Source organism: Corythoichthys intestinalis, chromosome 6 (assembly GCF_030265065.1).
Source record: "Corythoichthys intestinalis isolate RoL2023-P3 chromosome 6, ASM3026506v1, whole genome shotgun sequence".
Classification (NCBI taxonomy): Eukaryota; Metazoa; Chordata; class Actinopteri; order Syngnathiformes; family Syngnathidae; genus Corythoichthys; species Corythoichthys intestinalis.
This window is the reverse complement of record NC_080400.1, coordinates 5,130,166-5,155,640: the sequence shown is the minus strand read 5'-3', so window position 1 is coordinate 5,155,640 and position 25,475 is coordinate 5,130,166. Positions and strand designations below refer to the sequence as shown.

The 25,475-nt window shown below is 40.4% G+C and overlaps 1 protein-coding gene across 1 annotated transcript in view; it reads right to left on the bottom strand.

The window, feature by feature from the left end:
- The window catches only part of mtus2b (microtubule associated tumor suppressor candidate 2b), a 46,412-nt gene extending 21,687 nt beyond the window's left edge, over nt 1–24,725 (bottom strand). Inside the window, exons 1-7 of the mRNA XM_057839547.1 lie at nt 24,654–24,725; nt 18,739–19,711; nt 13,025–13,163; nt 12,782–12,961; nt 9,823–9,921; nt 7,206–7,375; nt 5,810–5,854 (exon numbers count right to left, since the gene is read on the bottom strand). Coding sequence (XP_057695530.1) covers nt 5,810–5,854; nt 7,206–7,375; nt 9,823–9,921; nt 12,782–12,961; nt 13,025–13,163; nt 18,739–19,698 — 1,593 coding nt within the window. The 5' untranslated portion in view covers nt 19,699–19,711; nt 24,654–24,725. The remainder of the gene's footprint in view (nt 1–5,809; nt 5,855–7,205; nt 7,376–9,822; nt 9,922–12,781; nt 12,962–13,024; nt 13,164–18,738; nt 19,712–24,653) is intronic.
- Nucleotides 24,726–25,475: the final 750 nt, after the last annotated feature.

The window sequence follows — 25,475 nt, the reverse complement described above, 5'->3', positions numbered from 1 at the left end:
GGCACGATACCGGTGGGTGTACTATATTCAATGGAAGATGATCTTGGCAAAAAGTATCGCCTAAGCAGCCTGATTTGGAATTCCCCTCAAGAATGATAGGTAACAAAAAAAAAAAAAAAACGCAAATTTTCAACTTATTATTATAAATATTCTTGTAAGTTATTTTATTTTGCTGACACTGCCTTTTGGGGTCATCAACATGTTGTGCCCCCCCCACCCCAAAATTCAAACTCGCCTATGGTCACGTCCTGTCAATTTTAAAGAGTTTTCAGGTCACTTCCTGTTTATTTAGCTTTCATTGCTAGATCACTTCCTGTTGATTTTGGATCAAATGTTTAATCGCCCCACCCAGTCAAAATAAATTGGACATCTAATGCCGTCAACGGCAGCCAATGAGCTCACAAGGAAAATGAAATTCATCCCAGGACAACAAATTTTGTGCAAAACGGATAAAAAACTGAGTATCGCTACTTTTGCATTGTATCCGGATACAACATTTCAACATTGATGGATACTTTTGACAACCCTAGCCTTGGTTCAAATCTCAAAGTCCCACTTCTTATGATAGCTTTTCTTCTATAGGTTATCCATCTCATTAGCACTGATTGAATTAAGGTCTCGTAGAGCAGCAATCCAGCAAACCGGCATGTCAAGAAAGACCGACTCAGCACGATCATCATTAAAATACACAAAAAACATGCAGACGCGCAAGCAACGAGAAGATTTTTGCCGAAAGGATGTCAAACCTGACGACTTTACCGTGCCCTCCAGATAAGCAGCGACGGCCCATGCGCGATAGCCGACTGCAGCATCTGTCGGCCGGCCGGCCGGCGGGAAGATGCGCGAGCGCAGGCGGAGGAGGAGGGAAAAAAAGGGAGGGGAAAGCTTCACATCATCTGCTAGCGTCTGGAACAAAGACTGGGCAAGCCCGACTCAAGCGAGCACGCCCAGTCCTTTCTTAACCCTTTCCACTCCCTGTTAGTACACACTAGCGCACTACCACACTTCAGTAATACTGAAGTAAATTGGATAGCACAGGGATCACCCTATAAATACTGCATCACTAATAAAGCTAAGGTGGTATATACTGGTATATTTACAGTGGGGCAAATAAGTATTTAGTCAACCACTAATTGTGCAAGTTTTCCCACTTGAAAATATTAGAGAGGCCTGTAATTGTCAACATGGGTAAACCTCAACCATGAGACAGAATATGGAAAAAAAACTGAAAATCACATTGTTTGATTTTTTAAAAAATTATTTGCAAATCATGGTGGAAAATAACTATTTGGTCAATACCAAAAGTTCATCTCAATACTTTGTTAGGTACACTTTGTTGGCAATAACGGAGGCCAAACGTTTTCTGTAACTCTTCACAAGCTTTTCACACACTGTTGCTGGTATTTTGGCCCATTCCTCCATGCAGATCTCCTCTAGAGCAGTGATGTTTTGGGGCTGTCATTGGCCAACACGGACTTTCAACTCCCTCCATAGATTTTCTATGGGGTTGAGATCTGGAGCCTGGCTAGGCCGCTCCAGGACCTTGAAATGCTTCTTACGAAGCCACTCCTTTGTTGCCCTGGCTGTTTTTTTGGGTATCATTGTCATGCTGAAAGACCCAGCCACGGCTCATCTTCAATGCCCTTGCTGATGGAAGGAGATTTTCCCTCAAAATCTCTCGATACATGGCCCCATTCATTCTTTCTTTCACACAGATCAGTCGTCCTGGTCCCTTTGCAGGAAAACAGCCCTCAAGCATGATGATTCCACCCCCGTGCTTCACAGTGGGTATGGTGTTCTTCGGATGCAATTCAGTATTCTTTCTCCTCCAAACACAAGAACCTGTGTTTCTACCAAAAAGTTCTATTTTGGTTTCATCTGACCATAAAACATTCTCCCAGTCCTCTTCGGGATCATCCAAATGCTCTCTAGTGAACCGCAGAATGGCCTGGACGTGTACTTTCTTCAGAAGGGGGACACATCTGGCAGTGCCGGATTTGAGTCCCTGGCGGCGCATTGTGTTACTGATGGTAGCCTTTGTTACTGTGGTCCCAGCTCTCTGTAGGTCATTCACTAGGTCCCCCCGTGTGGTTCTGGGATTTTTGCTGACCGTTCTTGTTATCATTTTGACGCCACGGGGTGAGATCTTGCATGGAGCCCCAGATCGAGGGAGATAATCAGTGGTCTTGTATGTCTTCCATTTTCTAATAATTGCTCCCACAGTTGATTTATTTACACCATGCGTTTTACCTATTGCAGATTCAGTCTTCCCAGCCTGGTGCAGGTCTACAATTTTGTCTCTGGTGTCCTTCCACAGCTCTTTGGTCTTGGCAATAGTGGAGTTTGGAGTGTGACTGACTGATGTTGTGGACAGGTGTCTTTTATACTGCTGAGTTAAAACAGGTGCCATCAATACAGGAAATGAGTGGAGCCTCGTTAGACCTCGTTAGAAGAAGTTAGACCTCTTTGACAGCCAGAAATCTTGCTTGTTTGTATGTGACCAAATACTTATTTTCCACTCTAATTTGGGAATAAATTCTTTAAAAATCAAACAATGTGATTTTCTGTTTTTTTCCCCACATTCTGCCTTTCATGGTTGAGGTTTACCCATGTTGACAATTACAGGTTGACAATTTTGTTTATTCAATTTTTGAATCCCGCGCCATGAATGAGTGACTTTCAGCTCCAGTCCTGAGTTGAGGACGAATGCGAATGTGACGTCACCCGTCTCAGCATATCAGCATTGCTTTATAACATGCAGATGGACTGCGGATTCAGCTGATTTGGGGGATTAATTCGTTTATTTTACGCATCACACCAGCCAAACGACTGCGGGCTTTTGTAGCTGCACCAGGGAGAGACGTGTGAGCCTTTTTGGGTTTCAAAAAGTTCCCGTTCACCCCGAGATCGGCCATGTGACGGCCCCTGGCCGTTTAATGGTTAATTTTCTGAGATTCTTCCAGTCAGCTGATCGTCGCCTCCACCAGCTGGCTGCTTCCCCTCCCACTGTGACGACAGCTGATCGACGCCGGACGGACTGACGACGTCGCTGCCGCTGATTGGCCAAGAAAAAGGCGCCGAGCTTCATAAACCTGCCGCTGTCAACGCTCTAGGAGGTCGCATTTGACAGCATTCTGCCGCGGTCCTCCTCGCCAGCTATTTGCTCGCCATTCACTCTCGTTTGCATCTAATCGCTACTTTGATACACTCCCGCTTTTTTTCGGTGAGGTCTTTTGTGTTTATTCGTTATTGGATCGTTTTTGTTCACCACTGTAAATAAGAGCACTGAAGCAAGTAAGGGTAAGTCGCCATTTCTGTTCAACCCGTTTTCTCCTGTTTTGTATAGAGTAGGAAGTTAGGTTAGAAGCTGTCTTTTCTTTGTTCCTTTTACATGATCAGGGTTTAGTTAGCGGGTGAGGTTTAAGTGTAGTTCCTTTTGTTTGTTGTTTTGGCCTGGGCTTACCCTGAACTCACGCTTCGGCGGCATTCTGTACATATTCATTGCGAGTTTGATTGTTGTGTAAATAAATTTGTGTCCACTCGTACATTTGTGTGGCTTGTTTTATGTTACGCCCTTCGCGAGCCGTCCTTGGGACGTAACAGGCCAAAACAAGTGTGCGACAACTGTGGGACCATTGGACTTACGAGGAAGTGAGGAAACAACGTGTGGGTGACAATGCTCCTTGTCCACCGAGAATGCCACTCGGCCGACGACCGGTGGCTTATCGCACCCCCCCCCCCACCGGGAGAGCGCTATACACGGCTTATTGCCCTATTCGCGTGACCAGTGTTCTGTCAAATTTTCCACCCCATCAGAAATTGCAACATTAGGCAGTCATCACCTTGTCAAGAGTCAAGAATCTGCATTGGACAAGGTGATGATGCTGGAACTTTTGTTTGGTGCTGTTCCGGTGAGATTTACAAAGATGACTGCCTGATGAAAACATCAAAATTCCCTTAGCCCTTGGTGATATGGGGCTGCATGTCAGGCAAAGGCACTGTGGTTAAATCTTCAATATATGCACAAGTTTTCATTGAAATTTTAGACAGCTTTCTTATCCCTTCAATTGAAAATATGTTTGGGGATAATGAAATCATTTTCCAAGATGACAATGCATCATGCCACAGAGCTAAAACTGTTAAAGCATTCTTTGTAGAAAGACTCATCCAGTCAATGTCATGGTCTGCAAATAGCCCAGATCTCAACCCTATTGAAAACCTGTGGTGGAAATTGGGGGGGGAAATGGTCCACAGCAAGGCTTCGACCTGCAAGGATGATCTGGCAATTGTAATCATAGAGAGTTGGCACCAAATTGATGAAGAGTACTCATCAAGTCCATGCCCCAGACACTTTAAGATTTCATAAAAAAGCCAGAGGTGGTGCTACTAAATACTAGAGATGTGTTTTGATTGTTATTTCTTTGTTTGTTTCTCATGATTCCATATGTTTTTCCTCAGAATGGAGCGAATCTATATTGTTTTCCCTGCACTTGCTCTATAAAAGTAACATTTACTGACCATTGTAATGTTTTTTATACTTTTTTTTTTTTAAGTGCTTCTGAATGCTAAAGAGTTGCCCTTTTGAACTAATTCATTATTTTTCAAGCTTTTTATCTTAGTTTGTTCTGCATGATCAAATGTCTGAGTGAGTGCTCGTCCGAGACTGGTGACTCTATACTCTTTGCTAGGGGGTGTATATCTTGTAAGTAAATTTTATTGCTGGCACTGTGTTTCGGGGTCGTCAACATGTTTTTGCGCCCGTGCCACAAAAGTCAAACTCCGCCTACGTTCCTAGGTCACTTCCTGTTTAACATAGATTCCTTCATGTTGATTTTTGGGTCAATTCCTGTTGATTTTTAAACATTTTAGATCAGTTCCTATTGATTTTTGGGTCAGTTCCTATTGGTCCTAAGTTGTCCTGTTGATTTTAGGGCAGGGGTCCCCAAACTACGGCCCCGTTGGCCCTCACATTTGGTCCGGCCCCCTGAACAAACAAAATTTTTTATCTATTTTTCTTCAATAGTGTTATTCATTTCCTGGCTTTTTTCTGTGAAGAACCCAGAGAGGGCTATTTGGTTATTATCTATTTAATCAATAGCTTTATTATTATTATGTTATTATTATTATATTATATTATATTTGGGGCTGTCAAAATTTTTAATCGAGTTAATTACACCTTAAAAATTAATTGTAATTAATCGCAATTCAAAGCATCTATAAAATATGCCATATTTTTCTGCAAATTATTCTTGGAATGGAAAGATAAGAAACAAGACGGATATATACATTCAACATATGGTACATACTTTTAGTACTGTATTTGTTTATTATAACAATAAATCAACAAGATGGCATTAACATTATTAACATTCTGTTAAAGCGATCCATGGATAGACAGACTTGTCGTTCTTAAAAGATAAATGTTTGTACAAGTTATAGAAATTTTATATTAAAACCCCTCTTAAAAGATAAATGTTAGTAGAAGTTATAGAAATTTTATATTAAAACCCCTCTTAATGTTTTCGTTTTAATAAATGATGATTTAAAATTTTCAATCAAAAAATAAACTAGTAGCCCGCCATTGTTGATGTCAATAATTACACAATGCTCATGGGTGCTGAAGCCCATAAAATCAGTCGCACAAAACTCCAAAAAACACAAGTGGACGTTGCACTGTGCTGTCATTTTAATCTGTTTGAGCAGGCCATGTGCGTTAATTGCGTCAAATATTTTAACGTGATTAATTAAAAAATTTAAGTACCACCCGTTAACGCCCTAATTATATTATATTATATTATATTATATTTACTTTTGTTCCGTGAAGAATCCAGAAGGGGTATTTGATTGTGGCTTTCTGAAAAACAATACATTTTTCCATTTAGGCACTCCTGCAATCGTCACATCTTTTCTGTTGCAAACTGACCCCGGCCCCTCATCAGAGAAGGGAAAAGTTATATGGCCATCATAGGAAAAGGTTTGGGGACCCCTGTTTTAGGGCAATTCAGGTCACTTCCTGTTGTTGTTTTTTTTTTTTTTTTCGTGCATTCTTGAGTCACTTTCTATTGTTTTTGGGTCATTTTCTGCTGCTTTTTGGGTAGTTTAGGGTCATTTCTTGTGGATTTGGGGACAATTTGGCATATTTATCCATTCTTATTACCGTATTGGCCCGAATATAAGACGACCCCGATTATAAGACGACCCCCTCTTTTTCAAGACTCAAGTTTGAAAAAAGACTTTTTGAACACCAAATTAATTTTTATACAGAAAATAATTACAATACATCTGAAACAAATGATTGTAACAATATATTTGAGAGAAAAGGCATTTAATTTCGCATTCAAAACTTAATATCTGAACATTTAAACATTTAACATTTAAATATGTAAACTAAAGTGCAATCAAATTCATAAATGAATGGCTTCTGGTTTTTGAAATATAAATAAGAAAAAACCTGTGACACCATATTTCAAAGCCGCTTTGCAGTTGTTTGAAGACACCGCCTCATTTATCACCATCAACTTGAAGTTTGCGTCATAACTTCTCCTCAGCTGCCGGTTAACCTGGCCAATCTTCGACCCACTTTTCTCCAAATTGTCGCCAAGTTTCTCCATTTTCGGTTATCTCTTCTATTACCGGTATTTTCTTCTCTTTTCCTTCTTACCACTTTCTTCTTCGTGTCAGGGGTTCGCTTTGGCCGCCGGAGTCGCGTTCAGCATTCGATTCATTGATGACTGGCGCCATCCAGCGTCGTGAATGGGTATATGTCTAGGCTGCAGTTTTTTTTCTTGTTTTTTTTTGTTGTTTTTTTAGGCCGCAGTTATAAGACGTCCCCCAGGTTTTCATTCTTACTTTAATGCAAAAAACACCGTCTTATATTCAGGCCAATACGGTAATTGTGAGGCATTTTTGGGTCACTTCATGTTGATTTTTGGCCCAACTGCTCAAGCAGTTCATTGACAATAATAGATTTCCATAATCTATTCATCATTTAACTCTTTGGCCGCCATAGACGACAATAGATATCCAAGTTATTCAACAGGCCCATCCCAGTTAAAATGGATTGGACGTCTATTGCTGTCCATAGGTGTTTTCAATATGACATTTTAACAACTTTAACAATACCCTCGCCGCATGCAAGCCAAATAAAGGACATCTCCATTGTCTTGGCGCCACCGTCTTGCGTGTGTCAAGTCGGGTCTGCCTACCTTGTGACAGAAATGCTGCGTGGTGATTGAGAATACACTCATGCACAGCGAGGCCTTCTTCAGTTGCGCTTCCAGGCTGCGTAGCTGGCGTCCCTGCTGCTCGCAGCGTTCCCTCAGCAGCGTGATCAGCGCCCGGTCCACTTCCTGGGACGACCCGCACCGCCCGTGCGCTAACAAAAAATGGTCAGCAAACAATCAAGTTGGTAGAAATGAGAGTTCAAACAGATCTGGGAGTGAATGAGGAAAAGCAATTGAAATCTTTTGGGTTATCGGTCTGTGTACGGATAGCACAATAAAATGAAATCATCGGTATGTACCAAAAAATAATGTGGCGATGAATGGGGGACGGGAAACTGATAAGCATATGCTTTATCTCGTCCGCCTTTGTCGTCTTCTTCGGTTCGATACCGATGATGATGACAATAAAATTCCATTAAAAAAAAAAAAAAAAAACGCAATATATACTTTTCCTGATCTAGTCTCCAACTGCTGGATGCCCTACCCAAGATGGACGCCACCTACTTACACCACTGTAAAATAAAGCCTCAGGGCAGCCATGTTGGTAAGGGTGAAGTTCCCATCAAAATCAATGCATTGACACTAAAAGAAAGTCTTAACTATAGCCCAAAATCAATAGGTGGTCGGTCAGTTAAAATGAAAAGGAAGTAACTCAAAATGGATAGGAAATGACCCGAAAATGCCTCAAAATCAACAGGACCTGACAAATGAGCAGGAAATGACAGAAAATAAACAGCAAGTGACCCGGAAATGGCCCAAAATCAAGTACGAGGCAACTCAAAATAAACAGGAAGTGACCCAAAATGGATGGGAAGTGACCTGGAAATGCCTCAAAATCCACAGGATGTGACCAATGAGCAGGAAGTGACTGAAAATGAACAGGAAGTGACTCGAAAATGGCCCCCCAAAAAATGGTGGAGACGTAAAATGAAGAGGAAGTGACCCAAAAATGGCCCAAAATCAATAGGTAGTGACCCAAAATGGATGGGAAGTGACTTGGAAATGCTTCAGAATAAATATGAAGTGACCAAAGAGCAGGAAGTGACTGAAAAACAACAGGGAGTGACCTGGAAATGGCCCAAAAACATATGGCGGTGACTTAAAATGAACAGGAAGTGACCCAAAAATGCCTCAAAGTCAACAGGACCTGACCAATGAGCAGGAAAATAAACAGGAAGTGACCCGGAAATGGCCCAAAATCAAGGCATCAATCAAGGCAACAAGGCAACTCAAAATGAACAGGAAGTGACCCAAAATGGATGGGAAGTGAACTGTAAATGCTTCAAAATCAACAGGAAGTGACCAATGAGCAGAAAGTGACTGAAAATGAACAGGAAGTGATCCGGAAGTGTTCCAAAAAACAAATGGTGGTGACTTAAAATGAACAGGAAGTGACCCAAAATGCACAAGAAGTGACCTGGAAATGCATCGAAATCAACAGGACCCGACCAATGAGCAGGAAATGACTGAAAATAAACAGGAAATGACTCAGAAATGACCCAAAATCAATACAAGGCGACTCAAAATGAAAAGGAAGTGACCCAAAGTGCACAGGAAGTGACCCAAAAATGACCTGACCAATGAGAAGGAAAATAAACGGGAAGTGACCTGGAAATGGCCCAAAATCAATAAGAGGTGACCCAAATTCAGCAGTAAGTGACCCAAAATGGATGGGAAGTGAACTGTAAATGCTTCAAAATCAACAGGAAGTGACCAATGAGCAGTAAGTGACTTAAAAATAAACAGGAAGTGACCTGGGAATTGCCCAAAATCAATAGAAGGTGACCCAAAATTTACAGGAAGTGACTTGGAAATGTATCAACAGGAAGTGATGTATAAATGCTTTAAAATTAACTCATTGTCTGCCATGACGCCATTAGACTAATTTCTATTGACTGCGGAAGCATGAAAAGAGCTTTCATTGCCCCAACCAACATGGCCTCTGGACGGCCATGTTGGTAGAGGCAACCAACCAACCCATCAAAGTCTGACATTAAAACAAAGTCATAACTTGCTTATTTCTTAACCGATTTTTACAAGATTAATTCATCAATTTCAAAGCATCTGCTATGTACTGAGTCGCTGCCATTGACGGCACTTGACGTCCAATCCATTTGAAGTGGGAGGGATGGCAGCGAATGAACAAACGAATGGGAGTCATAGCCATAAACACGATTGGACGACTATCAACTAGCTGGCGGCCATATTGGGTAGGGCAACCAACGCTTGGAAACTAGATCTGGAAAAGCGCGTATTGTGCTTTATTATGTGCATTATTTCTTAGTACTCCATTTTGGCGGCGTATTGGTACCGATACCGTATCGGCGCAACTCTATTTGGATTATGGGTTGCGCTCAAGTCATGACTGTTGCTTCTGGAGTCAGTTGCCATGGCAACAGCAGGCAGCTCAGCATGGGCTTTGGTCATAAAGTGCACACTGAAGATTGATGATGACGGTCAAACTGACTGTGACGCTTACACGGATCGATGCCTCCATTTTTCCTCCGTAATAGATGTCGCACATACGCATTAAATGTCGCATTCACGTGTACGTACACGTGAACAACAGTAGAGTGTAATGAGATCCGGGGGGACTCACCGAGAGATTGAGGCTTGGGCGAAACCACTGCACATTTTTTAGGGGAGGACTTGATAGGCGATGCAGATTGGGACTCCTTCAATGTTTCTTTTCTCAAAGCTGTGATGGAGAGAAGGAAAAAAAATCATCAACATAAATGATCAAGATTTTTAGAATTTTACATGTTTGCGATTATTTACATCATGTTAAATTTAATGTTGTATACTTTTTATTGAAAGAACAATAATGTAGTTAATACCATAAAAGCCTCTAGACATCACATATATATTTTTTCCCCCAAAATACACCTGTGACAGAACAAAAACATTAATTATTCATTCAATCTGCAAGGTTTCATTCTCGAGAAAACGTTCAATTATTAACAATGTCATAAAACGCTGGAGGCCCAATGTGCACTCACAGCAATGAACCAGCAGGGAGCGACATTTTACATGTCGTTCGTTATTATTGCCATTATTAGTCTTGTTCCTGCAATGCATATTATGGCCAGCAGATGGCGTCCAATCCGCGCAGACTTGCTACATTGATGGAACTCCATATGCCGTAGTAGTACCACCAATTGGCCTCAAGATGTCCTTATTCCAACTCAGTAGTTAGCAAATGGGCTTCCCCTGCCAACCGTATGTGAGTAATGCATGTAAGACGATTGAAAATAGCAAAACATACTGTTCAATGAATTTTTTTCAGCGTCAATATTCACCCCCCCCAAAAGAAATCAGTCACCAAAACATTCAATCCAGCAAAAATGTTGTCCAGAAAAAATCGCCTACAAAAAATTAGTAGAACAAAATAGTAGCAGAAAGTCAGTCACACAAAAATACAGTCACAAAAAAAAAAGAAAAGAAAAGAAAATCAGGTGGAAAAAAAAATCCGGCCAAAAAAAATGTAGTCACAAAAAGATTCAGCTGCAAAGAAAGGAGTATCAAAAATCAGTCGCAGAAATTCAGTCACAAAAAAATTGTAGTCACAAAAATTTAGTCTTAAAAAAAACAACAAAATCAGTCGCCGCAAATTCAGGTGGAAAACAATAAAGTCCCGAAAAAAAAATACTCACAATTAAAAAAATGCAGTCGCAAAAATTCAGCCACAAAAAATTTTGTCACAAAAAAAAGTCCAGTCACGAAAAATTCAGCCGCAAAACAAAAAACAAAAAAACAAAAAAAAAAACTGTCTCAAGAAATCCAGTTGTGAAAATTATTTTGCAGAAAAAGTCAGGCACAAAAAAGGACGCACAAAAAAAATTAAGTGCATACAAATCCAGTAGCAGAAAATTCAGCCACAAAAAAATTCAGGCGGAAGAAGTTCAGTCCCAAAAAAATTCTTCGGCAAAAAATTCAGGGGCAAAAAAATTCAGTCACATAAAATTCTGCCCCACACACACACACACACACACACACACACACACACACACACACACACACACACACACACACACACACACACACACACACACAATCAGCCATAAGAAATTCTTTCACAAAAAAAAAAAAAAAAGCCCCAGGCACAAAAAAAATGGCGCGAAAAAAAATTGAATAAAAACAAATACCGTTGCAGAAAATTCAGCCAGAAAAAAATTTAGGCGTAAGAAGTTCAGTCACAAAAAAAAAAAAAATCAGCCACAAAAACATTTTTATAGCAAAAATTGAGTCGCAAAAAAATCAGTGGCAAAAAAATTCAGCCCAAAAAAAAATAATCATAAAAATAGTAAAAAGTCAGTGGCATAAAAAAATAGTCACAAAAAATGACAGCCCATATGAAATTTTGTAGCAAAAACTCTTTCACAAAATAAAGTCAGGCACACAAAAAAATGGAGGTGCAAAAAAAAAAAAAAAAAATTGTTAACAAATCCGGTGGCAAAAAAATTCAGTCGCAAAAAAAATCGGCTGCAAAAAAAAGTTTAATAGAAAAATTCAGTGGCAAAAAAAACAAAAAAATGGTCACAAAAAAAAAAAAAAAAAAAAAAAAAAAAACAGCCATAGTAAAAATTTTGTAGTAAAAACTCTCACGAAAATAATCAGGTACACAAAAAAATGGAGGCACAAAATAAAAATCAAGTGCAAACAAATCTGGTGGCAAAAAACCATTCACAAAATTCACAAAAATCAGCCACAAAAACGTTTTAGTAGCAAAAATTGAGTCGCAAAAAATCAGGGGGCAAAAAATTCGGTCACCCCAAAAATTTTATTAGCAAAAATTCAATGGCGAAAACATTTTGTCACGAAAAGAAAATCAGCAATCGGAAATTTAGTAGCGAAAATTCTTTCGAAAAAAAAAGTCAGACACAAAAAAAAAATGGCGGCGCAAAAAAATAAAGTGCAAACAAATCCGGTAGGAAAAAAACTTGGCCAGAAAAATGTTCATGCGTAAAAAGTTCAGTCACAAAAAAAATAAATAAATCAGCCACAAAGCAAATTGAAAAAGCAAAAATTCAGGTGAAAAAAAAATAGTAGCAAGAATTTCATTGAAAAAAAAATTGGTAGCAAAAATTCAGTCACAAAAAATTCACAAAACAGACAACGCAATTCGTTCCAATATCATTATTATTTAACATTTTAGTAATGATGTGAAGCTAATTTAAGATAAAGGAATCTTAAAAATCTAAGCATAGGTAGAACCCTAAATGTCTTTACATTTGATCAAAATACCTCTGTGCTGCTGCTGTTTACACTGGAAAGTTTTAAGTTGCAGCACTTTTTGAAGCATTTCATTTGGTAAATGTCAATTTAAAAAATAAAAAAACTGTAATAATAGTTTATTATCATTCTTTAAAAATGCATTATGGTATGGTATATTGTGACATAACATGGCCTATATTGTATAGATTTTTTTCCCAATATCCTGGAGCACTAGTGAGAAGAACTTTTTTTTATAGTTGTGTAATGAGGAGAAAGTGGGGCAGACTGACTGCATGCTTTTTTTTGGAGACATTTTTAGATTTAATAGAGAGCTTTCAACATACGCTGTGAGGTTCGGCAAGCGTAACTGTCACTGGACATCGACGACAAGCTTCTCATGATGCCCACGGGAGCGATTCTAGGAGGAGGAAGAGCGGAGAACCCCGGAGGGCGAAGACCGGTTTGGCCCGATTTGAGCATCTGGTTCCTGGGGGAACTTTCCGGACCGGATCGCCTCTGTTCCCCTGGTGGTGAGAATGCTTCAGGAAGCAAAAAAAAAACCACCTGAAAGGCGTTTCTTATCTTACCTGAAGCTTCCCGGTAGCCGTGTTGGCCGAGCATTCCTGGCGATGACTTGGGAGCCGCTGGCTGAACTCGAGTTTTGGGGGTGGGCTGTCTAGTGACCGCACCCAGTCCCAGTTGAGGCCTCGCTCCTCTGGATGGGTGCTGCCAAAAATGGCCGTCGAGTTAAAACTAAGCAGAACTAAGGTAGATTTAGTAAACCGCAGGGGCCTTCCCCAAACGAATGATCTGACCAAATGACCTGAAAATGCCCCAAAAAGCAAGAGGAAGTGACCTGAAGTTATACAAAATAACAAGGAAGTGACCCAGAATTGCCCAAAAAAATAGTAGGAAGTGACCTGAAGTGGCTCCAAATCAACAAGAAGTTATCCAAAATAAGGAGGAAGTGACCGGGACATCTATATGAAATGACCTGACAATGGCCTAAAATCAACAGGAAGTGACCCAAAATCAAGAAAAAATGAGGTGGAATAACAACCGACCCAGGAATGCCAAAACAACTAACAGGAATTGACCAAGAAATGCCCAAAAAGGAATAGGAAATCGCCTGAAAATCCCCCCAAATAAACAGGAAGTGATCTGAAATAACAAGAAAGTGACCCAGAAATGCCCAAAATCAACAGGAAGTGACCCAAATTTAAAAAGAAAAAAAAAGAGGGGGGTGGGGGGTTTGAATAACAAGTGACCCAGGAATGCTAAAAAAAAATTACAAGAAATTAACCATAAATGCCCCAAATCAACAAGAAAATATCTAAATATGCTCCAAAATGCCCAAAAATCAAGAAGAAATGACCTTGAAATGCCTCAAAATCAACAGGAAATGACCCAGTATTAACAAAAAGTCATTTGAAATAACAAGTGACAGAGCAATGCCCAAAAGCCAATAAGAAGTACTAGAAAATACCCCAAAATCAACAGAAAGTGATCTGAAATAACAAGAGAGTGACCCAAATATGCCCAAAAATAAACAGGAGGTGACCCTGAACTGCCCCCAAATTAACAGAAATTGACTTAATATCAACGGGAAGTGAACCAAAACGCCCCCAAATCAACAACAAAAGTCATTTGAAATAACAAATGACCCAGGAATGCCCAAAATCCAATAGGAGGTGACCAGAAATAACAAGGCAGTGATCTGGAAACGCCCAAAAATCAAAAGGAAATGTCCTGGAAATTCCTCAAAATCAACAGGAAATGACCCAAAATTAACAAAAAGTCATTTGAAATAACAAGTGACCCAGCAATGCCCAAAAGCCAATAAGAAGAACTAGAAAATACCCCAAAATCATCAGAAAGTGATCTGAAAAAACAAGGGAGTGACCCAAAAATGCCCAAAAATAAACAGGAAGTGACCCTGAACTGCCCCCAAATTAACAGAAATTGACTTAATATCAACGAGAAGTGAACCAAAACGCCCCAAATCAACAAAAAAGTCATTTGAAATAACAAATGACCCAGGAATGCCCAAAATCCAATAGTAGGTGACCAGAAATAACAAAGCAGGGACCTGGAAATGCCCAAAAATCAAGAGGAAATGACCTGGAAATGCCTCAAAATCAACAGGAAATGATCCAAAATGAACAAAAAGTCATTTGAAATAAAAAGTGACCCAGCAATGCCCAAAAGCCAATAAGAAGTACTAGAAAATACCCCAAAATCATCAGAAAGTGATCTGAAAAAACAAGGGAGTGACCCAAAAATGCCCAAAAATAAACAGGAAGTGACCCTGAACTGCCCTCAAATTAACAGAAATTGACTTAATATCAACGGGAAGTGAACCAAAACTCCCCCAAATCAACAACAAAAGTCATTTGAAATAACAAATGACCCAGGAATGCCCAAAATCCAATAGTAGGTGACCAGAAATAACAAAAGCAGTGACCTGGAAATGCCCCAAAATCAAGAGGAAATTACCTGGAAATGCCTCAAAATCAAAAGGAAATGACCCAAAATGAACAAAAAGTCATTTGAAATAACAAGTGACCCAGCAATGCCCAAAAGCCAATAAGAAGTACTAGAAAATACCCCAAAATCAACAGAAAGTGATCTGAAATAACAAGGGAGTGACCCAAAAATGCCCAAAAATAAACAGGAGGTGACCCTGAACTGCCCCCAAATGAACAGAAATTGACTTAATATCAACGGGAAGTGAACCAAAACGCCCCCAAACCAACGACAAAAGTCATTTGAAATAACAAATGACCCAGGAATGCCCAAAATCCAATAGGAGGTGACCAGAAATAACAAGGCAGTGATCTGGAAATGCCCAAAAATCAAGAGGAAATGTCCTGGAAATTCCTCAAAATCAACAGGAAACGACCCAAAATTAACAAAAAGTCATTTGAAATAAAAAGTGACCCAGCAATGCCCAAAAGCCAATAAGAAGTACTAGAAAATACCCCAAAATCAACAGAAAGGGATCTGAAATAAGATGTGACCCAGGAATGCCCAAAACATCAATAGACAGTGATCTGAAATAACGAGAAAGTGACCGAGAAATGCCCCAAAAATCAGCAGAAAGTGATCAGAAATAACAAGGAAGTGACCCAGAATACCCAAAAATCAACAGGAAGTGACCCAAAATCAACATAAAGTCATTTGAAATAAAAAGTGACCCAAGAATGCCGAAAAAATCAACAGAAAGTAATCTGAAATAACAAGGAAGTGACCCAGAAATGCCCAAAAATCTACAGGAAGTGACCCCAAATCAACAAAAAAATCATTTGAAAACCCAGGTGTACCAAAAACCAATAGGAAATGATCTGGAAATGCCTCAAAATCAATAGGAAGTGACCAAAAATCAACAAAAAGTCATTTGAATTAACAAGTGACCTAGGAATGCCCCAAAAATCAACAGAAAGTGATCAGAAATAACAAGTGAGTGACCCAGAAATGCCCAAAAATCAACAGGAAGTGACCCAAAATCAACACAAAGTCATTTGAAATAACTAGTGACCCTGGAATGCCCAAATACAATAAGAAGTGACCCAAAAATGCCAAAAACATCAACAGAAAGTACTTGAAATAACAAGGAAGTGACCCAGAAATTCTCAAAAATCCACAGGAAGTGACCCAAAATCAACAAAAAGTAATTTAAAATAGCAAATGACCCAGGAATGCCCAAAAATCAATAGGAAGTGACCTGGAAATGCCTCAAAAATCGACAGAAAGTGACCCCAAATAAAAAATAAGAGTTATTTGAAATAACAAGTGACCAAAGTATTCCCTAAAACCAATAGGAAGTGACCAGAAATTGCCCCCAAATCAACAGAAAATGATCTGAAATAAAAAGGAAGTGACCCAAAATCAACAAAAAGTAATTTAAACTAACAAGTAGCCCAGGAATGCCTAAAACTTAATTGGAAGTGACCGGAAATTGCCTGAAAATCAGCAGAAAGTGATATGAAATAACAACAGAAAGTGATCAGAAATAACAAGGAAGTGACGTGGAAATGCTCAAAAATCAATAGGAAGCGACCTGGAAATGCCTCAAAAATCAACAGGAAGTGACCCAAAATCAACAAAAAGTCATTTCAAAAAGTGACCCAAGAATGCCCCCCTAAAAAAATCAACAGAAAGTGATCTGAGATAACAAGGAAGCAACCCAGAAATGCTCAAAAATCAACCGGAAATTACCCAAAATCAACAAAGACATTTGAAATAAAAAGTGACCCAAGAATGCCCGAAAAAACCAACAGAAGGTGATCTGAAATAACAAGGAACTGACCCAGAAATGCCCAAAAAATCAACAGGAGGTGACCCAAAATCAACACAAAGTCATTTGAAATAAAAGGAGGCCAAGGAATGCCCAAAAATTAATAGGAAGTGACCTGGAAATGCCTCAAAATCAGTAGGATGTGACCAAAAATCAACAAAAAGTCACTTGAAATAACAAGTGACCCAAGAATGCCCAAACATAGGAAGCGACCTGGAAATGCTTGAAAAAAATCAACAGAAAGTGACCCCAAATAAAAAATAAGAGTTATTTCAAATGACAAGTGACCAAAGAATTCCCTAAAACCAAAAGGAAGTGACCAGAAATTGCCCCAAAATCAACAGAAAATGATCTGAAATAACAAGGAAGTGACTTAGAAATGTCCCAAAATCATAAGGAAGTGACCTGAAAATGCCCCAAAATCAACAGGAAGTGACCACAAATCAACAAAAAATCATTTGAAATACCAGGTGTACCAAAAACCAATAGGAAATGACCTGGAAATGCCTCAAAATCAATAGGAAGTGACCCAAAGTCAACAAAAAGTTATTTGAAATAAAAAGTGATCCAAGAATGCCCCCCAAAAAATCAACAGAAAGTGATCTGAAATAACAAGGAAGTGACCCAGAAATGCCAAAAAATCAACAGAAAGTGGCCCAAAATCAACAGAAAGTGATCAGAAATAACAAGGAAGTGATGTGGAAATGCCCAAAAATCAATAGGAAGCGACCTGGAAATGCTTCAAAAATCAACAGAAAGTGACCCCAAATAAAAAAATGAGTTATTTCAAATAACAAGTGACCAAAAAATTCCCTAAAACCAATAGGAAGTGACCAGAAATTGCCCAAAATCAACAGAAAACGATCTGAAATAACAAGGAAGTGACTTAGAAATGTCCCAAAATCATAAGGAAGTGACCTGAAAATGCCCCAAAATCAACAGGAAGTTACCCAAAATCAACAAAAATTCATCTGAAATAACAAGTGACCCAGGAATGCCCAAAACCTAATAGGAAGTGACCAGAAAATGCACCAAATCAACAGAAAATGATCTGAAATAACAAGGAAGTGACTCAGAAAGGCCCCAAAATCAACAGGAAGTGACCTAAAAATGCCCCAAAATCAACAAAAATTCATTTGAAATAACAAGTGACCCAGGAATGCCCAAAACGCAATAGGAAGTGACCGGAAAATGCCCAAAATCAACAGAAAATGACCTGAAATAACAAGGAAGTGACCCAGAAATGCCCCAAAATCCAAAGGATGTGACCTGAAAATGCCCCGAAATACACAGGAAGTCACCCAAAATCAACAAAAATTCATTTGAAATAACAAGTGACCCAGGAATGCCCAAAACCCAATAGGAAGTGACCTGAAAATGCCCAAAAATCAACAGAAAATGATCTGAAATAACAAGGAAGTGACCCAGAAATGCCCCACAATCAACAGGAAGTGACCTAAAAATGCCGCAAAATCAACAAAAAGTCATTTGAAATAACAAGTGACCCAGGAATGCCCAAAACCCAACAGGAAATGACCGGAAAATGCCCCAAATCAACAGAAAATGATCTGAAATAACAAGGAAGTGACCCAGAAATGCCCCAAAATCAAAAGGATGTGACCTGAAAATGCCCCGAAATACACAGGAAGTCACCCAAAATCAACAAAAATTCATTTGAAATAACAAGTGACCCAGGAATGCCCAAAACCCAATAGGAAGTGACCAGAAAATGCCCCAAATCAACAGAAAATGATCAGAAATAACAAGGAAGTGACCTGGAAATGCCACAAAATCAAAAGGAAGTGACCTGAAAATGCCCCAAAATCAACAGGAAGTGACCCTAGAGTACCGCAAAATTATTCACTGCCATTGACAGACGCGTTCATTCACTGGCAGATTCCCACTTCCAACAGATTAGAGATCTACTAGTGATCAATTCACAGCAGAAGGATGATTGGACCTCTCTCACCATCAATGAACAAGAGATCTAACACATGGTCCTACCTCCTGAGGACATTTCCCATGGTCTTCAAAATGTCCGGATACGTCCACGTTGCTCCCTTGTAAATTTCCCTGAGGGTTCTTGCGAACGCAGGTGATGATTTTCGGACGGACATTTTTGTTCTTCGAGGGAGAAGATCTCCTGAAGTCGGAATCTTTTTCCAGAGGAGCTACCGGTTTAGGGATCCCGCTGCAGCCCAGATTGCTTCTAGGCGTCTGGACGTTCTGGACCTTGGCCGGAGAGGCGGGAAGTTGCTTGACAGGTCGACCGGAGTTGACCCAGGGCTTCCTGCGTTCCAGACTGGAAGCTCGAGAGGAGTTTTCCGAGGAGATCTTGGCGGAATTATCAAAGGAGAGCTGCTTTTTCAAGGTGTACTCCAAGGAAATCTGTTTTTTGAAGCTCCTCTCAAAGGAATTTTGCTTTTTCAAGGAGTTATCAAAGGAGCTTTGCTTGGATTTGGCTTTGCGAGGACTCCCACTTTCATCCGTTCGTGTTTTTGTAGCGTTTCTGACAGGCGACGCCTTGGCGGCTTTGTTCTTCTGGTTGTTGTTCTGGTTTTGTTCTCGCGCTTCTGACGCGAGATCCCGAGCAGAGTTCCAGTTGAGATCCACCCAGGGCTGGAGAATTCGTTCCGAGTTGTCCACGCGAGAAAAGGTCGGAGGTTCGGCGGGAGGTGGTTCCTCGCCGCGCTCCCTCAGCCCGACAAAGTCCTCCGCTGGGTAGGACTCCAGCTCCTGGCACTCCAGCATCTCGAACTCCGCTAACTCGGGGTCGTCGCACGGCGTCCCACAAACGCCGCTCCCGCCTCCGTCGTTCGTCCCGATGTCGTTGGCGTTCCCGTCGGACGGAGCGTCCGACGCCAGGTTGTCGTTTCGTTGCGGCGCCGCTCGCTCGCACATTTCGGCTACGGTCAGCAGGGCGAGCTCGCTTCCCGGTAGATCCGATCGGGTGAGGGAACTCATTCCAGATCGGGATCTGTCGAAAAATGAGATGTTACTTTTTGTGCAAGCTGTGATTTTGACTTGAAAGACCGTCAAAACAGAGTGGACGTCTATCACCGTCAATAAAAGAAAACAAATTGATAAAATCCAGCTATATTTTCGTTTTCTATGCCAAATCATTATCATTTTACACAAAACTCCAAAAATGGGCCAGATAAAAGCATTGACACCCTTTGAAAAATCATGTGATGCTTCTCTAATTTGTATAATTAACAGCACCCTTTACTTACCTGTGGCACATAACAGGTGGTGGCAATAACTAAATCACACTTGCAGCCAGTTAAAAAGGATTAAAGTTGACTCAACCTCTGTACTGTGTCCTTGTGTGTACCACACTGAGCATGGAGAAAAGAAAGAAGACCAAACCACTATCTGAGGACTTGAGAAGCAAAATTGTGAGGAAGAATGGACAATCTCAAGGCTAAAGGTCCATCTCCAAAGACCTGAATGTTCCTGTGTCTACTGTGCGCAGCGTCATCAATAAGTGTAAAGCCCACGGCACTGTGGCTAACCTCCCCAGATGTGGACGGAAAAGAAAAATTGACAAGAGATTTCAACCAAAAATTGTGCGGATGGTGGCGAAAGAACCTCGACTAACATCCAAACAAGTTCAAGCTGTCCCGCGGTCCCAGGGTACACCAGTGTCAACCCTTACTATCTGTCGGCGTCTGAATGAAAAGGGACTCTATGGTAGGATATCCAGGAAGACCCTGCTTCTGACCCAGAGACATAAAAAAGCCAGGCTGGAGTTTACCAAAAACGTTTTGGAAGAAACGCTCTGGTCATATGAGACAAAAGTAGAGCTTTGTTGGAAAAGGAGTTTACAGGGGAAAAAAAAAACGAGGCCTTCAAAGAAAAGAACACGGTCCCCACAGTCAAACATGGTGGCGGTTCCCTGATGTTTTGGGGTTGCTTTGCTACCTCTGGCACTGGACTGCTTGACCGTGTGCATGGCATTATGAAGTCTGAAGACTACCAAGAAATTTTGCAGCATAATGTAGGGCCCAGTGTGAGAAAGCTGGGTCTCCCTCTGAAGTTGTGGGTTTCCCAGCAGGACAATGAGCCAAAACACACTTCAAAAAGCACTAGAAAATGGTTTGAGAGAAAGCACTGGAGACTTCTGACGTGGCCTGCAATGAGTCCAGACCTGAATCCCATAGAAGACCTGTGGAGAGATCTGAAAATGGCAGTTTGGAGAAGGCACCTTTCAAATCTCAGAGACCTGGAGCTGTTGGCCAAAGAAGAATGGTCTAAAATCACAGCAGAGCATTGTAGAGTGCCTTGCAAAAGTATTTGGCCCCCTTGAATCTTGCAACCTTTCGCCACATTTCAGCCTTCAAACATAAAGATATGAAATTTAATTTTTTGGTCAAGAATCAACAACAAGTGGGACACAATCGTGAAGTGGAACAACATTTATTGGATAATTCAAACTTTTTTAACAAATAAAAAACTGAAAAGTGGGGGGTGCAATATTATTCGGCCCCTTTACTTTCAGTGCAGCAAAGTCACTCCAGAAGTTCAGTGAGGATCTCTGAATGATCCAACGTTGTCCTAAATGACCGAAGATGATAAATAGAATCCACCTGTGTGTAATCAAGTCTCCGTATAAATGCACCTGCTCTGTGATAGTCTCAGGGTTCTGTTTAAAGTGCAGAGAGCATTATGAAAACCAAGGAACACACCAGGCAGGTCCGAGATACTGTTGTGGAGAAGTTCAAAGCTGGATTTGGATGCAAAAAGATTTCCCAAGCTTTAAACATCTCAAGGAGCACTGTGCAAGCCATCATATTGAAATGGAAGGAGCATCAGACCACTGCAAATCTACCAAGACCCGGCCGTCCTTCCAAACTTTCTTCTCAAACAAGGAGAAAACTGATCAGAGATGCAGCCAAGAGGCCCATGATCACTCTGGATGAACTGCAGAGATCTACAGCTGAGGTGGGAGAGTCTGTCCATAGGACAACAATCAGTCGTACACTGCACAAATCTGGCCTTTATGGAAGAGTGGCAAGAAGAAAGCCATTTCTCAAAGATATCCATAAAAAGTCTCGTTTAAAGTTTGCCACAAGCCACCTGGGAGACACACCAAACATGTGGAAGAAGGTGCTCTGGTCAGATGAAACCAAAATTGAACGTTTTGGCCACAATGCAAAACGATATGTTTGGCGTAAAAGCAACACAGCTCATCACCCCGAACACACCATCCCCACTGTCAAACATGGTGGTGGCAGCATCATGGTTTGGGCCTGCTTTTCTTCAGCAGGGACAGGGAAGATGGTTAAAATTGACGGGAAGATGGATGCAGCCAAATACAGGAACATTCTGGAAGAAAACCTGTTGGTATCTGCACAAGACCTGAGACTGGGACGGAGATTTATCTTCCAACAGGACAATGATCCAAATCATAAAGCCAAATCTACAATGGAATGGTTAAAAAATAAACGTATCCAGGTGTTAGAATGGCCAAGTCAAAGTCCAGACCTGAATCCAATGGAGAATCTGTGGAAAGAGCTGAAGACTGCTGTTCACAAACACTCTCCATCCAACCTCACTGAGCTCGAGCTGTTTTGCAAGGAAGAATGGGCAAGAATGTCAGTCTCTCGATGTGCAAAACTGATAGAAACATACCCCAAGCGACTTGCAGCTGTAATTGGAGCAAAAGGTGGCGCTACAAAGTATTAACGCAAGGGGGCCGAATAATATTGCACGCCCCACTTTTCAGTTTTTTATTTGTTAAAAAAGTTGAAATTATCCAATAAATGTTGTTCCACTTCACGATTGTGTCCCACTTGTTGTTGATTCTTGACAAAAAATTAACATTTTATATCTTTATGTTTGAAGCCTGAAATGTGGCGAAAGGTTGCAAGGTTCAAGGGGGCCGAATACTTTTGCAAAGCACTGTAAGAATCTCATTGATGGATACCAGAAGCTGTTGTTCACAGTTATTTTGTTTAAAGGTTGTGCTACCAAGTATTAGGCTGAGGGTGCCAATACTTTTGTCTGGCCCATTTTTGGAATTTTTGCGATAATGATAAATATGACGATTATTTTTTTTTTCATTCTCTTTTGTGTTTTTGCATTGCAAGCAAAATAAATGAATATATTACTACCAAAGGATTTGTAATTGCAATCATTTTCTGGGAGAAATGGAGCATTATTTGAGAGAATTGCAGGGGTTCCAATACTTTTGGCCAGCACTGTACCTGGAAACAGGAAGCAACCAATGAAAAGGGTGCGGCCCGGATATGCCCAAAATAATCAATCGTTAATCAAAAATTGAAAGGAAGGGACCTGAAAATGCCCCAAAATCTAAAGGAAGTGACCCAAAACTCAACAAAAATGGATTTGAAATAAAAAGTGCCACAGGAATGCCAAAACAAATCAATAGGGAGCGACCTGAAAATGCCCCAAAATCAACAGCAAGTGACCCAAATTAAATAAGAAAAAAAAGAGGGATTTGAAATAACAAGTGACCCAGGAACGATTTAAAAGTTGATTTAAAAAAATAATAAAAAAATTAAAAGAATAACAGGAAGTTATCCAGAAATGCCCCAAAATCAATCAAAAGTGCCCTGAAAATGCCCCAAAATCATCCAAAAATGATGCAGAAATGCCCCCGAATCAACACACTGACCCAAAATCAAAAGGAAGTGACCCAAAAATCAATAAAAATTGATTTGAACTAAAGAGTGCCACAGGAATGCCAAAACAAATCAATAGGGAGCGACCTGAAAATGCCCCAAAATCAACAGGAAGTGACCCAAATTAAATAAAAAAACAAAAGAGGGATTTGAAATAACAAGTGACCCAGGAATGATTTAAAAGTTGATTTAAAAAAAAAAAAGAATAACAGGAAGTTATCCAGAAATGCCCCAAAATCAATCAAAAGTGCCCTGAAAATGCCCCAAAATCATCAAAAAGTGATGCTGAAATGCCCCGAATCAACAGACACTGACCCAATATTAACAGGAAGTGACCCTGAAATGCCCACAAATCAACAGGAAGTGACCCGAGATCTTTTTTTTTCTCCGTTTAATTTATTTATTTATTATTTATTTTTCCATTTCAGGGTCACTTCCTGTTTTGGGGGCATTATTGGGTCACTTCCTGTTGACTTCGAGGCATTTTGGGATCACTTCCCGTTAATATGGAGTCCTTTAGGTTGTAAATCAATAGGAGTGAATGGAAGTTTTGCTATTGAAATGAATGAATAAGTATATTTTTGGCAAATTTCGGCCAAACTGTACGTTTTCAGCAAAAACTACCTAACTTTTGTGCCCCTTGTGGTTCTGATTTTTTTTTTTAAATGTATAAATATGATTTACACAAAAAATGTTGGACAAATACGGTTTTGAAATGTCACTTTTTTTCAACCCCCAAAAAACTGCGTTTTTGGGTGAACGGTCATTTTTGCGTTGTTATTGGGGAAAAAATCTTTATGGATGCACAACCCTTTATCCACATCCATAAAACTGCTCGCGCCTCGCAGGAAAAGATAACGGCCTTGATGTGACGCCTTCACGACACCCCGGAGACGCGGGAAATTTATGTTCCGCCCCTCCCCCTTCCTTTCCTTATTGTCGGGCAGGTCATAAGGCAACCCTACCTGCAGAAAATGAGCACCTTCTGCTCTTCTTCTTATGCAACCTGATAGCTTCTACTTGCAGTCTCTGTATTAAAATTCAAAAATGATCATAATTTTATGGATAATTGGCTGGCTTCGCGTAAACCTCATGAAATATTAAGGATGGAAATGAAGGCTTTAGTTCTTCTACTTGCCCCACCTTCATCTCACTAAGCAGATATGAGGATATTATCATTTAAAAAGCTTCTGACATCATTTTCCTTACCTGCGAGATCTTTCATTGGAGCAAAAATGAGGAAATATGAATAAAAAAGGTCAAAGTTCTCACCGTGCATGTGAAGGAAAAGCATCAGTCGCTCGTAGTCGTGATGGAGACGCGCAGTCTGCAGCATCCCGCGGAAAAACACATATGAGCGTCGGGAGGAAGAGGAGGAAGAGGAGGGCTATGCAACGCCCACCTGTTCAAGTGCGACCTCTGGTGTTTATAAACGGTGCTTCAGCAAACTCCTTTCCCTGCGTGCATTTTCATAGTATTTTTTGAAAATGTTATCTCATTGGCTCTCAGTAACGGTGATATTGGACGCGTATCATCGTCAATGGCACTCACACATCATTACATCATTACTCTTCAAGTTCAAATGTTTCGACGTCTATAGCTGTCAACGGCAGTGAGCGAGTAGGTGTCTTGACAATGTCTGCCTGGCAACAAGTTTGGAAACTGCAGCAAATGTGTCCCAAATCAACGGGGAGTGGCTCGATAATTTATAGGAAGTGACCCTAAAATGCCTTTAAATCAACAGGAAGTGAACCTGAAATCGGCCATAAATCAACAGGAAGTGACCCAAAAATGCCATCGAAACAGGTGATTCAAAATAACAGAAAGTGACCCCGAAATGCTTCAAAATCAACAGGAAGTGACCCAATTTCATAAAGAAGTGACCCCAAAATGCCCCCAAATCAGGAAGTTACAGGTTATTAACAGCAAATGGCCCAAAAATGCCTTCAAAACAGGAAATGACACTATAAGTCACCCAAATAAACGGGAAGTGACCCTAAAATGCCTTCAAATTAACTTGTAGTGACACAAAAAACACCCTCAAAACAACAGGAAGTGACCTGTTATAACAGGAAGTGAACCTGATATCGGCCA